This window comes from Quercus robur, chromosome 3 (assembly GCF_932294415.1).
Source record: "Quercus robur chromosome 3, dhQueRobu3.1, whole genome shotgun sequence".
Taxonomy (NCBI): Eukaryota; Viridiplantae; Streptophyta; class Magnoliopsida; order Fagales; family Fagaceae; genus Quercus; species Quercus robur.
This window is the reverse complement of record NC_065536.1, coordinates 1559578-1574960: the sequence shown is the minus strand read 5'-3', so window position 1 is coordinate 1574960 and position 15383 is coordinate 1559578. Positions and strand designations below refer to the sequence as shown.

General features: G+C 37.9%; 1 protein-coding gene and 1 long non-coding RNA gene across 18 annotated transcripts in view; both read left to right on the top strand.

Annotated features, from left to right (window-relative positions):
- Positions 1-15383, top strand: part of LOC126716614 (putative disease resistance protein RGA3) — a 98712-nt gene that overhangs the window by 39470 nt on the left and 43859 nt on the right. For 7 of the 17 annotated variants that reach the window (XM_050417455.1, XM_050417456.1, XM_050417458.1 and 4 more), the window contains exon 1: positions 10589-13705. The exons of 6 other annotated variants lie outside the window; for them this stretch is intronic. In XM_050417455.1, coding sequence (XP_050273412.1) covers positions 10784-13705 — 2922 coding nt within the window. In that variant the 5' untranslated portion in view covers positions 10589-10783. Of the gene's footprint in view, positions 1-493; positions 688-10588; positions 13706-15383 lie in introns of those variants that run through there. 4 more of the 17 variants (XM_050417461.1, XM_050417462.1, XR_007652170.1 and 1 more) reach the window with 4 other exon arrangements.
- Positions 620-2521, top strand: LOC126716631 (uncharacterized). Its single transcript, XR_007652194.1, has 4 exons — positions 620-753; positions 1061-1355; positions 1536-1707; positions 2455-2521. It is a non-coding gene; the product is annotated as an uncharacterized LOC126716631 (long non-coding RNA).

The following is a 15383-nucleotide window of genomic DNA, read 5'->3' as shown; positions in this document are numbered from 1 at the left end:
TGCAAGGTTAGAATACCATTTCTTTGGTACTGTTTTGCATAGACATGATTATGTATCCAGCCTTCCTATGTACTTGGACACCATTTCTTTTGGTATTTTATATTTTTTTGGACCATCTTGTCTATTTATTCAGCCTCCCCCCGCCCCCAATTTTGATTGAAGAAGATCCTCTGTTTTTCAGAGGAGTTGTTTCTTCACTGTGTGCTGCACACTAAGGAAGAGTTGGAGACTCTAGCACTTCATTGCTTTGAACCTTTAGAATCTGAGCAGTTTTGCAATTGGGAATAAGGAGTTGCGAGTTTGACATGTACTAATATTTTAAACCTTTTGAACAAGTTCTTTCTACACAAACTTTCAGAAATATCAAATCTATCTTTCAAAATCCCTAACGACCTGAGCATATGCAAATGCCTATTCCAGTAGATATTGGTTTGTATAATAAGCTATGTCTCACATAACTCGTATGGTTTTCTTTTGGGCATGTAAATTCAGTACTATGTAGAAGTTTTTGATGAAGATGATGATAAAAAAGAAGAGTCTAATGAAGATGAGGTTGACGAAGAAGAGGATGGCAAAGCACTCCATGACGAAAAAGAGGATGATGAAGCAGAGCACCCATGATCACTTTGTTTCTGGGTTCATGAATTTTAGCTACAGGTTCAGATTTTTGGATGATGATGGTGAAAGGTGATTTGTGATTCTTGATTCAGCATTGCAAGATTGATAATGAGATTGTGCAAATAGACAGTCGAGGTAACTTCTTCTTCTTCTCCTTGGGCTTCTTTTTTTTTTTTTGAAATATATATATAAAAAAAAAATCAACTAAAAATTTTAATTGTCTGTCAAAATTTCACATAGAAAAAAGAAAAAAATAACTCACTAGTTGATGAATTTATCTGGTTCTCAGTAATCTGAATAGGCGATTTATATTATATATTGTTGTACTACACATAACTAGCATGCATAGCATCTGGTTCCTTAGATTTGTTTAACTTCTCCGTAGGTTCTATGTATTTGATATCTCTCACATTTTTGTGTTTCAATTTCAATTACTGGGAAGAATGGAATGGGATTGGAGGAGAGGAAAAGGAAGAAGAAGAAGACTGTATCAGAAGATTCACTATTATGCCACGTCTTCAAAACTTAGAAATCCTAGTTTGCACAAAGTTAAAATCGGTGCCGAATTTCCTTTGTACAACTCTATTACAGAAATTGGAGATTTCGACATGTCCAATTTTGGAGGAATGCTTCAAAAGAGGGACAGGAGAGGACTGGCCCAAGATTTCCCACATCCCTAACATCATCATTGATTACAAGTACGTGAAAGGCAATCAAGAATGTATGCCAGAACCGAGGTAACTTCTTGGGATGCTTCTTCTTCTTTTCCTTGGGCTTCTTCTTTTATTTTGCAATATATCAATAATAAATTAATAAAAAATTGCATATAGATAAAACAACTCCAATTGCTATCGCTAATTTCCTATTGTTATTGACTAATCTGAAATAACTCATATGGTTTTCTTTTGGGCATGTAGGATTTTCAGAGCTATGATGAGGAAGAAGAGGACCTATGATTTTGTATATCTAGGTTCATTATCTTAGCTTCAAGTAGATATTTTTGGATGACAATGGTGAAAGATGATTTATGTGTGTGGGCAAGGTTCATTCTTGGCTTGATTCAGTGATAGAAGTCTAATCCATTCATGGGTAGCTTCACTCCTTCTGCTTTGTCTTCTTTTTTTATTAGAACTAACTATCAATTAATTATCCTACTTATCTGTCAAAAATTCCCTAAAAAACAAAGAAATACAATTGGTAGCTAAATTTATAAGATTTTGGCCAAAATCTCAAAGACACTGACACCAACAGTTCAATCCTATGTTCTCTTTTGTGTGTGCTTTTGATATATGTATTAAATAATAACTTCTGATCACACTTCATTTATAATATTTTAGCATTTGTCCTGTCAATTATAAGATCAATGACCTTTTAGATGGAAATAACTACAAATGGGTTCTGTTGAGTAAATTTAAAGTCACTAATGCTTTAAAATCTCCATAAATTTGTTGAGTGACTCTATTAACTGATTGAGGTTCTGTCCACATTGATCGGACTTCAGTAAAGCAAAACGTAATGTTTTGAAACATGTACTTCTGTAGTTGTTAATTATCAGCTCATGTAAATTTTGAAGCAGTACTGTCTTGTGTCCTACTGAATACCAATTTATGTTTTCCACTATTAAACTTCAAGCTCTAGTTTTTGGCCCATTGTCCATGGATTTGAGTCTGAAAAAGTTCAAAATATTCATTATAATTTGAATAGAATTTATAATAAAGATTGTGGCATGATCATTTTCATGATGTTAGTTAATTTCCTCTGCTTGAGCATTTGGAAGTGCTGATGTGGCACCATTTGTTTTATATTATTGGCTGATCCTATGCAATGCATATTCAGGTTGCAGTTTTCTAGTTCCCTAATGTGTCACTGCTTGAAAGGTGTTGGTCTGTTCACAATCATGTTTGTGAGTTTATTCAATTTACAAGCAAGAAATAAATTTCAAGAAAAATCTTTTGATATTAATTTATAGATTTCTTTTCTGGTATAAAAGACAAGAAATTCCCCCTTTTCAGTGTTCATAAATTTAGCTACAATTTCAGATTTTTGGATGATGATGGTGAAAAGGTATTTGCAATTGAAAGTTCAAAAACGTGTACAAAACACCTTTGAACGTTTAGACCCCCAAAATACAACTTAACCAACTCAAGCAATATGTCAAACAACTAGTGTGCGGAAACTTAACACATGCTATAATATGAAATTGGTTAAACAACTATCTAAGCCATAACAAAATAAAACCACAGCAGATAAAATAAAGGCAAAGATAGAGAGGAAGGAAGATGCAAACACAAAGACAACACGCGATGTGTTATCGAAGAGGAAACCGAAGTCCTCAGCGAAAAACCTCTCCGCCGCCCTCCAAGCGGTAATCAATCCACTAGAAAATACAGTTGGGATACAAGGACAGCAATAGACCCTCCAAGCCTAATCTACCCAGTGCACCTAAGCCCTCCAAGCTTCTTGCTCCAACGAGGTTGCGCCGAACCTTTTTCTTTTCTAGCTTTCCGGATTCCGCTACTAGACCGTAGCATCAACCAATGAAGATTGGCTCCTTCCTAACTGCTTCCCAGAACTCCAAACGACTGTCTCACAGAGATGATGATGGTGAGAACCAGGTTTGGTATAATGCCTCTCAAGGATTTGACAATGGAGAGGAAGAGAGTAAGGGATTTTGAAGAGACTCTAAGGTATAGATTGTGGGTGAAGCAATCTGGTTTTTCTTTAGGGTTTCTCTCTCAAAATTCTCTCTGGAAGCTCTCTTTCAATCGTGGGTTAAAGGGGTATTTATACTGGAGTAGGAGAGGAATGTGAAACGTCAGGTTTTACAAAACAGGGGTGGCTCGCGGCTTAACCTCGCGGCTTGACCAAGTCGCGAGATCCAGTCGCGAGTTAACCGTATGGCCAGTTGTCCTGTTTTGTCCTGTAGTGCTCCAGCTAGCATGACTGTTCATCTTCCAGCATGCTTGGCACGTGTGCAGCTTCTGGCGGCTTGCAGCCGCGAGTCCACCCGCGAGTCCCAGCCGCGAGTCTCTGTTTTCTTGCACACTCTTAAGCAAACTTCACTCTATCTCACTCACTACCCTTACAACAAACCCACCTAAATACAGGGTTACTAAATGCTGAATTACAAGCAAATTTGGCACGGAATAAAGCCAATTAGATGGTTGAATAAATTCAACCTTACAATCTCCCCCTTTGGCTATTCCGTGACAAAACCCTAAAACAGACTCTAGACTTAACATGTGAGTTGGGAACAGTTGAACAAAACTCACTCACACCTAACTTTAGAAGCTGTGAAGCACTTGAATCATATGAACATAATACTCCTGAAACACAACAATACACCATGATCATTGTAAGCAGAAAATTATAAATGCATATGAAACAGGCAATATGTGATCAAGCAAAGATGGAGTTAATAAACAAACCATGGCTTGATCAACCAAGTGAACACCACAAGGTAGTGATCACAGTGCTCATTCACACTTGGAATGAACACAAGGACATACAAGTTAACAAGCACAAGGCAAGACACTTGTATGCTCAACACTCAACCAATGCATAGCACACAAGGCATATGCATCTAGGAACAATCCTACAAGGGCACAAGAGTGACAGTACATAAACCAAAATGCAGAACATTTAGATTAAAGTACTGATTTCAACATAGCATAAAGGCTGCACTAAGCAAGGTACATACCATAAAGCCTACAAACTATGCATAAAACATTAACCCTAAAAGCTTACAAAAGCACATGGGTACAAAACAAAAGCATCCTGAATAACAGTTTACAAAACACAATATATCAACTTAAAGAAAACAAATGAAACTGAAAAAGAAAGTAAAGACACTCCCCCTTAAGTAATATTCTCCCCCTTTGATAATGCCCATCACTCCCCCTTTTTGTCATGGAATAGGCTAGTCATCCTCTTCCAGCTTTCTCTGAATTTGATCCAATTGAGCTTGAAGAGAAGTAAGCTTCATATCCCATCGAGTGCTGTGATGGTGTAGAGAAGCTGTGAGTCCAGACACCTTTGTGTTCAACTCATGGACAGAGGAAACAATGCGACCAAGTTTCTCATCTAGGGAGAGAGTGCTAAACTGAGAGTCACTGTGAGATGCAGACGATTCTGGTTTGGCTCTCTTCCGACTATGTCCAACGCTTGCATTGAATGTACGCATGTTGATTGGACTTGGTTTGGGGAGAGGAGTTTCATCAGCCGTTGGATAAATTCCCTTGAGCTTCAAGATCCGTGAAATAAGACTGCAGAAAGGAACACATATCCGAGACTCATTTCGAAGAACCGTTTTGCGCAGAACATGAAAGATATGAGCACAGATGTCTATTTCCTCATCAGAGATTAGATCATGAAGAAACAAAGCACGTCCGAGGTTCATATACCCAGTGCTTGATAAAGGGTACAAATTGTGAAACATCACAATTGTAAGCACTCTCAGCTTTGGAGAAAGGGAGGAAACACTGATGGATTTGCCATTGGGTGAGAACTCCAAGTCTTGACCAAGACTTTCTTTGAGAAGCTCCTCATCAGGACAGAGATCATCATAGACCGGTGAATGTCGGAAAATGGGTCTGTTGATGTGAAGAATTTCTGCCAGATATGTGGGAGAGACAGAAAAGCTCTTGTTCCGAACCCAGCACTTAAGTTCATCTCCTTCCACAATTGCGTTAGCATAAAATTCTTTTACTAACTCTTCATACACGTCATCCGGATCAGATAGCAGGTAATTCCAATCCTTGTGAGCAAACCATTTCGGAATGTCAGTGTCATGAAGTGAGGACTGATCCAAGGCTCTTTCTAGTAATGGTGTGGCATGTAGAAAGAAATTCTCATAAGATTGATAGGCTGCATAAGATCTGAACTTGTTGGGATCGAATCTCCTTGAGGAAGAGCGAGTCCCCTTTGGCTGAGGTGGATAATCATCAACATCAATTACTGGTTCCTTCCCTTTAGAACTACCTCCTTTCACAGCAGCTTTCTTGAAAGGCGACATGACTAGTCTGCATTATGAACAAAGGAAATGACAGAACACAATCCAACAAACTAAATTAGCAGTGGGTTAGTGGAATTTTAGGGACAATGAAGAAACCCTAATAGTTGGATGAGAATGGTCAGAAAATAGCAATGAGGGACACCAAAGGCCCAAATTTGAACTACACAGTATAGGGAGACCAAATACAACCACATAATCAGCTGAAAAGGGACCAAATTTAACAACACATCAACAAGATACCACACAGGATCATAGTGAAACATGATATCAACAGCAGATCAGACAAAAATAGCTAACCCTAGCTAAACACATGATGAAGAACACAGCCACCAACATAAACTAGCTCAAACACAGAAACACAAGCATCCAAGCGAAGCTAGAACACAGAATAATAGTTGAGCTAAAAACCCATCACAAAATCACAATCAAATGTGAATGAACTAGAGGGAAAACCATAACAACAAGTAAAATAGAGTGCAGGACAGAAAACCATACCTGTTAGTTGACGATTTTGAGCTGAAAAGAGACAAGTATTGGAGATCGAAAATGGAGGCACGGTGACAATGTGTAAGAGCAGATGAGAAAGACAATGAACAGTCACAAAAAGATCGAGGGAAAAATAAAAAGTTTGAAAATTGCCCCTGTTTATCCAAGACACGCGATTTTCGCGACTGAAACGAGTTGCCAAAAAGTCGCCAGATCAAGCCGCCAAAACACTCAAGGACAAAAAGTTGAAAAATTTTTCTAAGTGTTTTTCGCGACTGGAAGGTCTACCCGCGAGTGAGTCGCGAGCTGAGCCGCGAAAATCTCTGAGTGAACCTCGCGACTGGACCTTCCACTCGCGAACAAGTCGCCAAACATGACCAGCGAAGATGCGACTGCGTCTCGCGACTTGACATACCCGCGATTGAGCCGCCAAAACAGGGCAAAACTGGATTTTTGAAAATTTTCAGATTTTTAACAAAATACTTTCCAAAAACACCTAAAACACTCAAAAATCTTTTTGTGCTTGAATTAACAAAGATTGAGCATGTGAGAACATATTTCAACAAGTACAATCACACAAATGAATATGGCATTTATTGAACATAAACTTGTGTGTTGTGTGTGGATATCAACAATGAGATAGTCCTTCGCCTAATGTGAAGCTTCAATGATCAATTCAACCAAGTCATACACAATTAGCACTAGATCATGTGACCCATCTCAATTATAGAAATATGTATATATGACCTCCCACACAACTTGATAACATAACTTGGAGCTTATCATTTGACTCCACTTTCAATCATAACATTTGATCTTTTTGATCTTTTGAGGCAATCATCTCTCATTGTGAGAGAGATATATAACATTTCTCTTTGAGGAACAGGCCTTTGGCCTTTTTGAATGAACATTCACTTTTAATATAAGGTCGCTTACCCTTTTTCCTAGTCAAATACTAGAATGTGCGACAGGCTTTTGCAGCTCAATATCTCTTTTCATTTGGAGATTTACATTTGGTGAGCTCTTTTTAGCAAAAACAAACATAAAAAGTGGGAAGATATATAGACACAAGTCTATGCATGTCTCAAGATCAACATAACCATTCACTAATCATTCATGACAAGTTTGAAGATCTATTTACAACAATCACATAGAATTCAAGATTTTTCCCACAGTGATATAAGTGCATGAAAACAAGCAATGCTCGAAAATGCACAAAGCCATTAGCACAAAGGTACAAGGCAAAACAAGTTTTGAGACAAAACTCAACAAAGTCAATCAAGCTTTTTGATTTTCTAATTTTTATGTGATTTTTGGATTTTTGACACAAGAAACAAAAAAGATTGAACAAACATAAAAAGAAGCAACAGTATTCACAAATGTACAAACAAACAAGAAACATGTTGCACAAAAAGCTAATCAGAAAGGTGTGTGCCCCAACACAGACAGATATATCATATTATAAATAAGTGAAGCACACAACACACAAGAGAGTCAAGGAATTGTACCAACACCAATGGTCTTACGGAGTGATTCAAACCGTGGACCATCGAGAGGCTTGGTGAAGATATCCGCCTTTTCGTTTTGTAGTTTCTTGCACAGAATCTCCAACCTCTCACAAGCTTCTGATTTTTCTCTAAGGAATTCAACCCAAGTGTATCTTGAGTAGTCATCCACAATGACCATAATGTATCTCTTCCCCCCTAGGCTTTCAGTTCTGGTGGGCCCCATCAGATCAACATGAAGTAACTCCAAGCACCGAGAGGTGGCTATCACATTTACCTTGTGATGACTTGCCTTAGTTTGCTTCCCCATTTGACATGCACCACAAACGGTCTTCTTCACTTTTCCAAACTTAGGAAGTCCCTCGACTGCTTCAAGTTTGGAGACTTTTGCTACTTGTTTGAAGTTGGCATGCCCAAATCTGTGATGCCACAGCTCCAACATATCCACCCGAGCACTTCTACACGATATTGGTGCCGTGGGAACTATTCCATAACAATTATCTGTAGTCCGATTTCCTTCCAAAACCTGAATCCCCTCTTCATTGATGATCAAACATCCTTTCTTAGAAAATTGTACCAGGAAATCGTCATCACAAATTTGAGTGATGCTCAGCAAATTCGCCTTCAGCCCTTTTATGAACAGCACATCTTTCAACAGAGGCAAACCGGGTATCTCAATGGTTCCTTTGCCTAGGACTTGAGCATGGCTTCCATCACCAAAGGTCACATAGTCACCAACCTTTTCTTTGAGTGACTTAAACAGTGACTTATCCCCTGTCATATGGCGAGAACACCCACTGTCAAGATACCACAAACATGCATTAAACACCTTCAATGAGGTATGCACAAATAGGTTCACATGTGACAGACATTCTTGACCTTCAAACACACACTCATCATCAGTTTTCATGCTTCTTTTAGATTGATTTTTCATTTTCAGATTCTCAATCATCTCACACAACATTCTATTCTTTCTTTTATATTTCTTAATCAATGATTTAGACTCAGATATGCTACTGTGTAAGACAAGATTCTGATTTTCAAGATATTCCAGCATGTGAACAATAACTCTAGCATGTTTCTTAGTATTTAATAACTCTACAAGATCATCAGTAAGACACCTTTCAGACATATGTATAGAGTCATCTTCACAAACACTTAAGCTACAATTCAGCACGGTATAATCCAAAACAACAATCACAACTCAGGGGTCTAGGATCACACTTAGGTAATAAAACCACAACAAGTGTACCCGCTCTGATACCAATTGAAAGTTCAAAAACGTGTACAAAACACCTTTGAACGTTTAGACCCCCAAAATACAACTTAACCAACTCAAGCAATATGTCAAACAACTAGTGTGCGGAAACTTAACACATGCTATAATATGAAATTGGTTAAACAACTATCTAAGCCATAACAAAATAAAACCACAGCAGATAAAATAAAGGCAAAGATAGAGAGGAAGGAAGATGCAAACACAAAGACAACACGCGATGTGTTATCGAAGAGGAAACCGAAGTCCTCGGCGAAAAACCTCTCCGCCGCCCTCCAAGCGGTAATCAATCCACTAGAAAATACAGTTGGGATACAAGGACAGCAATAGACCCTCCAAGCCTAATCTACCCAGTGCACCTAAGCCCTCCAAGCTTCTTGCTCCAACGAGGTTGCGCCGAACCTTTTTCTTTTCTAGCTTTCCGGATTCCGCTACTAGACCGTAGCATCAACCAATGAAGATTGGCTCCTTCCTAACTGCTTCCCAGAACTCCAAACGACTGTCTCACAGAGATGATGATGGTGAGAACCAGGTTTGGTATAATGCCTCTCAAGGATTTGACAATGGAGAGGAAGAGAGTAAGGGATTTTGAAGAGACTCTAAGGTATAGATTGTGGGTGAAGCAATCTGGTTTTTCTTTAGGGTTTCTCTCTCAAAATTCTCTCTGGAAGCTCTCTTTCAATCGTGGGTTAAAGGGGTATTTATACTGGAGTAGGAGAGGAATGTGAAACGTCAGGTTTTACAAAACAGGGGTGGCTCGCGGCTTAACCTCGCGGCTTGACCAAGTCGCGAGATCTAGTCGCGAGTTAACCGTATGGCCAGTTGTCCTGTTTTGTCCTGTAGTGCTCCAGCTAGCATGACTGTTCATCTTCCAGCATGCTTGGCACGTGTGCAGCTTCTGGCGGCTTGCAGCCGCGAGTCCACCCGCGAGTCCCAGCCGCGAGTCTCTGTTTTCTTGCACACTCTTGAGCAAACTTCACTCTATCTCACTCACTACCCTTACAACAAACCCACCTAAATACAGGGTTACTAAATGCTGAATTACAAGCAAATTTGGCACGGAATAAAGCCAATTAGATGGTTGAATAAATTCAACCTTACAGCAATTGTGCATGTGTTAGCAAAGTTCAGCAACGGCTTGATTCAGCATTGCAATTCTGATCCAGTCATGGGTAACACCTTCTTCTTCATCATCTTCTTTTATTTAACCAAAATTTCAATTAATTATCCTACTCGTCTCTCAAAATTTCCCTCAAAAAGATAATAATCAAAACTTAGGCAGATTAAATTTAAGATTTTGGCCAAACTCACAAAGACACTGACATGAATGGTTCAATTTGGTATGCCCACTATATGCAGCTTTACTAGAATGTGTGAATGTGTGGAAAATTCTTTATTTGAAAAGAAAAGAAAAGAAAAAACATAATACCTGAAAGAATGTTTTACTCTGTGTTATATATATATATATATATCCTTACAATATTCTATAAACGAAATAAAGAAAAAGAGGAGTGCACATGATACGCTATAATTGGTGGAGCACAAGTGCAACGATAAAAATGGATCAGAGAATTTCTATTGGCAAGGCTGCTCTTGGGAAAGACGCGCCAAGACCTCTTTCTTTTTCCGTAAGCGTTTTTCTCTTGGTTAGGTGAGTTTCGCTTTCGTAATTTAATTTCTTCGTCTACTCAAAGTACAAGGTCAAATCCAGCTGGCTGCAAATAATACCCGCCATGTGTTATCCCTATATAATTGGCTTCAATTATTTTGAACGTAACACACACACCGCAAATCAGATATTTCAGAAATTGTGAATCACTTTCTTTCTTTCTATCTCCACTCCCTGTTTCTTTGTATTGTCAATCAGAATTTCGCTGTCCAAGTATGGCTGAGGGACTTGTTACTGATCTCATTAAGCAGTTGCTTTCAACTGTTGCTCGGGATGCAGAACAAGAGGTAAGGTTGGTCGTTGGTGTAGACAAAGAAGCCAAAAAGCTTGAAGACAATCTACGAACTGTGCGGGCGGTGCTCAACGATGCTGAGAAAAGACAAGTTACGGAAGAAGCTGTGAAGCTTTGGTTGGAAAAGCTCAACAACGTATGCTACGAGATGGAAGACGTGGTGGACGAGTGGAACACTGAGTTGATCAAATCAGCAATTCAGAAAGAAGAAGAAGAAAAAAACGCTGATAATGCTCCTGCTTTGAAGATGAAGAAGCAGGTATGCTCCTTTATCCCCTCCCCTTCATGTTGTTTCGGTCAAGTTGATAAACTTGCTAGGCGTCATGACATTGCTCACAAGATAAAAGAACTGAATGGAATATTAGATGAGATTGTCAAAGAGAAAGATAGGTACTGGTTTCAGTCAACTAATGACCCTGCAACTATAGTAGTTGAACGGCCACAAACTGCCTCATTGGTTGATGAGTCTGACATTTGTGGTCGTGATAGGGTCAAGGATGATCTTGTGGGCATGCTATTGGGCGAGGGTAGTGAAGAAGAAAGAAGCCCCCATCTCATCTCATTAGTGGGCATGGGAGGTATTGGAAAAACGACCCTTGCTCAACTAGCCTACAATGATCCTAAGGTGCAAGCCCATTTTAAGATAAAAGTGTGGGTTTGTGTTTCCAATCCTTTTGATCAATGCAAGGTGGCCAAAGAAATACTTGAATCTATTAATGTTCAATCCTCTGACTTGACTGCATTGGATGGTCTATTGAAAAGAATTCAAGATAATATTAAGGAAAGGAAGTTCTTTCTTGTCTTAGATGATGTGTGGACGGAAGACTCCACACCATGGGATCCATTCAGAATTGCACTCAAATGTGTTGCCCAAGGCAGTAGAATTATAGTCACCACACGTAAAAGGAGGGTTGCGGAGATTATGGGAAGTGTGAGCATGATTGATTTGAAGAAACTGTCTAAAGAAGATTGTTGGTTGGTATTTAGTAAAAGAGCATTTTTTAATAGGGATCCTAGGCAATGTGAGCAACTAGAAGGCCTCGGTAGGCAAATAGTAGAAAAGTGCAGAGGCTTGCCACTTGCTGCAAAGACTCTAGGGAGTCTAATGCAGTTCAAGAGTAGTATAGAAGAATGGAGGAGAGTTTTGGATAGCAATTTGTGGGAATTAGACATTGAGGAAATAAAAAGTAATGTTTATGCACCATTGTTGCTAAGTTATTATAGTTTATCGTCACCATTGAGACGATGCTTCTCATTTTGTGCTGTTTTTCCTAAAAATTATGTCTTTTCTAGTGATGCATTGGTATATATGTGGATGGCACAAGGATATATCGAGTTGGAGAATAATATGGATATAGAAATCACTGCTAGAGACTACTTTGAAAATTTAGCAATACATTCATTCTTCCAAGATTTTGAGAGAGATGAGAATGATGGCAAGATAGAAAAATGCAAAATGCATGACATAGTGCATGACTTTGCACAATTAATGTCAAAAAATGTATGCTTCACAATCAATTCTAACACAAGGTTGGAAACTGATTATAAAACTGCCCGCCATTTGGAGTTAGAAATTCCCAAAGAAGCCCAATACCCTGAGTTCATTTATAGTGCAAAAAATTTGCGCACCCTCATTATTGTAAATAGAAGTGATTATATGTTGTCTACTTTATTTCAGCATTTTAGATGTTTACGAACATTAACTTTGGAGGATGTTGAAGATAGTGGTATATTAAGGAATCTTCCAGATGCCATGGAAAATTTCATACATTTGAGGTATCTCAATTTAGTCAATTATTGTGGAGATGCATTGCCTGAAACCATTTGTAATCTTTGCAATTTACAAATTTTGAATATTGATATTGAGAGCGACAGGTTCCAAAAATTGCCACAAGGAATGAGTAAACTAATTAACCTTAGACATTTTGGTTTGGGTTTCAAACATGATTTTTTAAATATAAAGTTTCCAAGAGGGTTTGGGAGATTGACTTCTCTTAGAACATTAAAATATTTCATCGTAAATGGTAAGGATGATAGCGAAAGATGTAAATTGGGAGAATTAATAAATTTGAACCACCTTCAAGGGACTCTTGTAATATCTGGGTTGGGAAGCGAGGTAGATGAATGTGAGGCCATGAATGCACAATTGAAGAAGAAGATAAACCTTCATACTTTGGCGCTAATATTTAAGGAATGGGATGGTGAGCAAATAATAAGGGAGAAAGATGCATTAGTTCTGAATGCCTTGGAGCCACCTCCTAACTTGGAATATTTACGTATTGCAAGTTACAAGGCACCAATAATGTTTCCTAATTGGATGATGTCCTTAACCAATTTAAAAAATCTTGTAATTGGCCATTCATCTTTAGAGTGCTTGCCTCCTTTGGGGAAACTTCCATTCCTCAAATCATTAGAGATGTGGGATATTAAAAGATTTAAAAAGTTAGGGGTTGAATTTATGGGAATAGAAGAATCCGAAAAGAAGGAGAAAGGCGATATAATAATACCACTATTCCCAAATTTGATATCTCTCTCATTTATGAGTTTCTGTAACTGGGAAGAATGGAATGGGATTGAAGAAGAAGAAGACTGTATCAGAAGATTCACTATAATGCCACGTCTTCAACATTTGCATATCTGGAATTGCCGAAAGTTAAAGTCAATGCCGAACTTCCTTCGTACAACTCCATTACAGAAATTGCTGATCGAGTTTTGTCCAATTCTGAAGGAACGCTGCAAAAGAGGGACAGGAAAGGAGTGGCCCAAGATTTCCCACATTCCTAACATAGAGATTGATGAGATCTATGTGCAAAGAGATGGTGGAGAATGTGAGTTTGACCCAAAGGTAACTTCTTCTGCCACTTCTTCTTTTATTTTGTAATATATCAATATTATATTAATAAAAATTTTACTTGTCTACCAAAATTTCCCACCAGAAAAAAAAATAAAAATAAAAACATTGGTTGATGAATTATCTGGTTCTCAGTCATTTGAATTAGGCGATTTATTGTTTAGATTGGGTTATTTTGTGATTTATCTAAAATTGCTTAATAAATATCCAATTGAATATCCTTAAAAATCTCGTTCATTTGCGTATGTATAGACAGAAAACAGATCCAGTGTCTACCTATATCTTTCTATTTCATTTACGGTTTCCTATTTATATGGGTTTTCCTCATTTTTTGATTTAAGGCTGTAAATATAAGACTAATCTCAAATAACCCATGTGGTTTTCTTTTAGTTCATGTAGAAAGACGATGAACTAAAATGGTTCCTGTGATATCTGTGTTTCTGGGTTCAAGAATTTTAGGTTCAAGTAGAGATTTTTGGATGATGATGATGGTGAAAGATGATTTTTGTCTATACTTTGTGTGTTGGCAAAGTCCATTCTTGGCTTGGTTCAATGTTTCAAGTCTAATCTAGTCCTTGGGGCATCTTCTTTTATTTTGCTAAATATATCAATTAATATTCTAATTGACTGCCAAACAATCTCGCAGATTAAAATTTTAATAACAACTTTAATTAGATTTTGAGTAATTTGAAATAGGCGATTTGTCTGCCAAAATTAAATTAATAAAAATTTTATTTGTCTGCCAAAATTTTATTAATGACCTACGGGTAACTTCTTGTTCATCTTCTTCCTTTATTTGACCAAAATTTTAATCTATTATCCCTTTCAAATCTCAAAAACTCCTTCAAAAACATATTAATTACAACTTTGGTAGATAAATTTATCAGATTTTGGTAAAATTCACAAAGACGCTGACACCAATGGTTCAATTTGTATGCCCACTGTGAATGTGTGGAAGATTCTCTATTTGAAAAGAAAAGAAAAATACCAGAATTAATGTTACCGAAATTCTGGCATGCTGGCTTTCTTTAGTAGTCAATTTAATAACAACTTTAATTAGTAATTTGAATTAGGCGATTTGTATATTGCTGTATTCATATTGCAGTGTGTTGTACGCATTTCATGTTAGCTGTGTTGATTTACTTTGTTATTTATAGATGGCACATGTCAAATGGTCAAGCTCCTTAGATTCAATTGAGGTGCCTGTTCCTATAGAGATGAGTGTCACCCCAAATCCATATGTTTATGAGTTTGTGTACAGTGTAGGCTGCAAGGTTAGAGTACCATTTCTTTGGTACTGTTTTGCATAGACATGGTTATGTATTCAGCCTTCCTATGTACTTGGACACCATTTCTTTTGGTTTTTTTTTTTTTTTGGGGACCATCTTGTCTATTTATTTAGCCCCCCCACCGCCCCCCCCCCCCCCCCCCCCCCCCCCCGCCCCCCCCCCCTTCGGGTTCCCAATTTTGATTGAAGAAGATCCTCTGTTTTTGAGAGGAGTCGTCTCTTCACTATGTGCTGCACACTAAGGAAGAGTTGAAGACTAGCACTTCATTGCTTTGCACCTTTAGAATCTGAGTAGTTTTGCAATTGGGAATAGGGAGTTGCGAGTTTGACATGTACTAATATTTTAAACCATTTACAAACTTTCATAAATATCAAATCTATCTT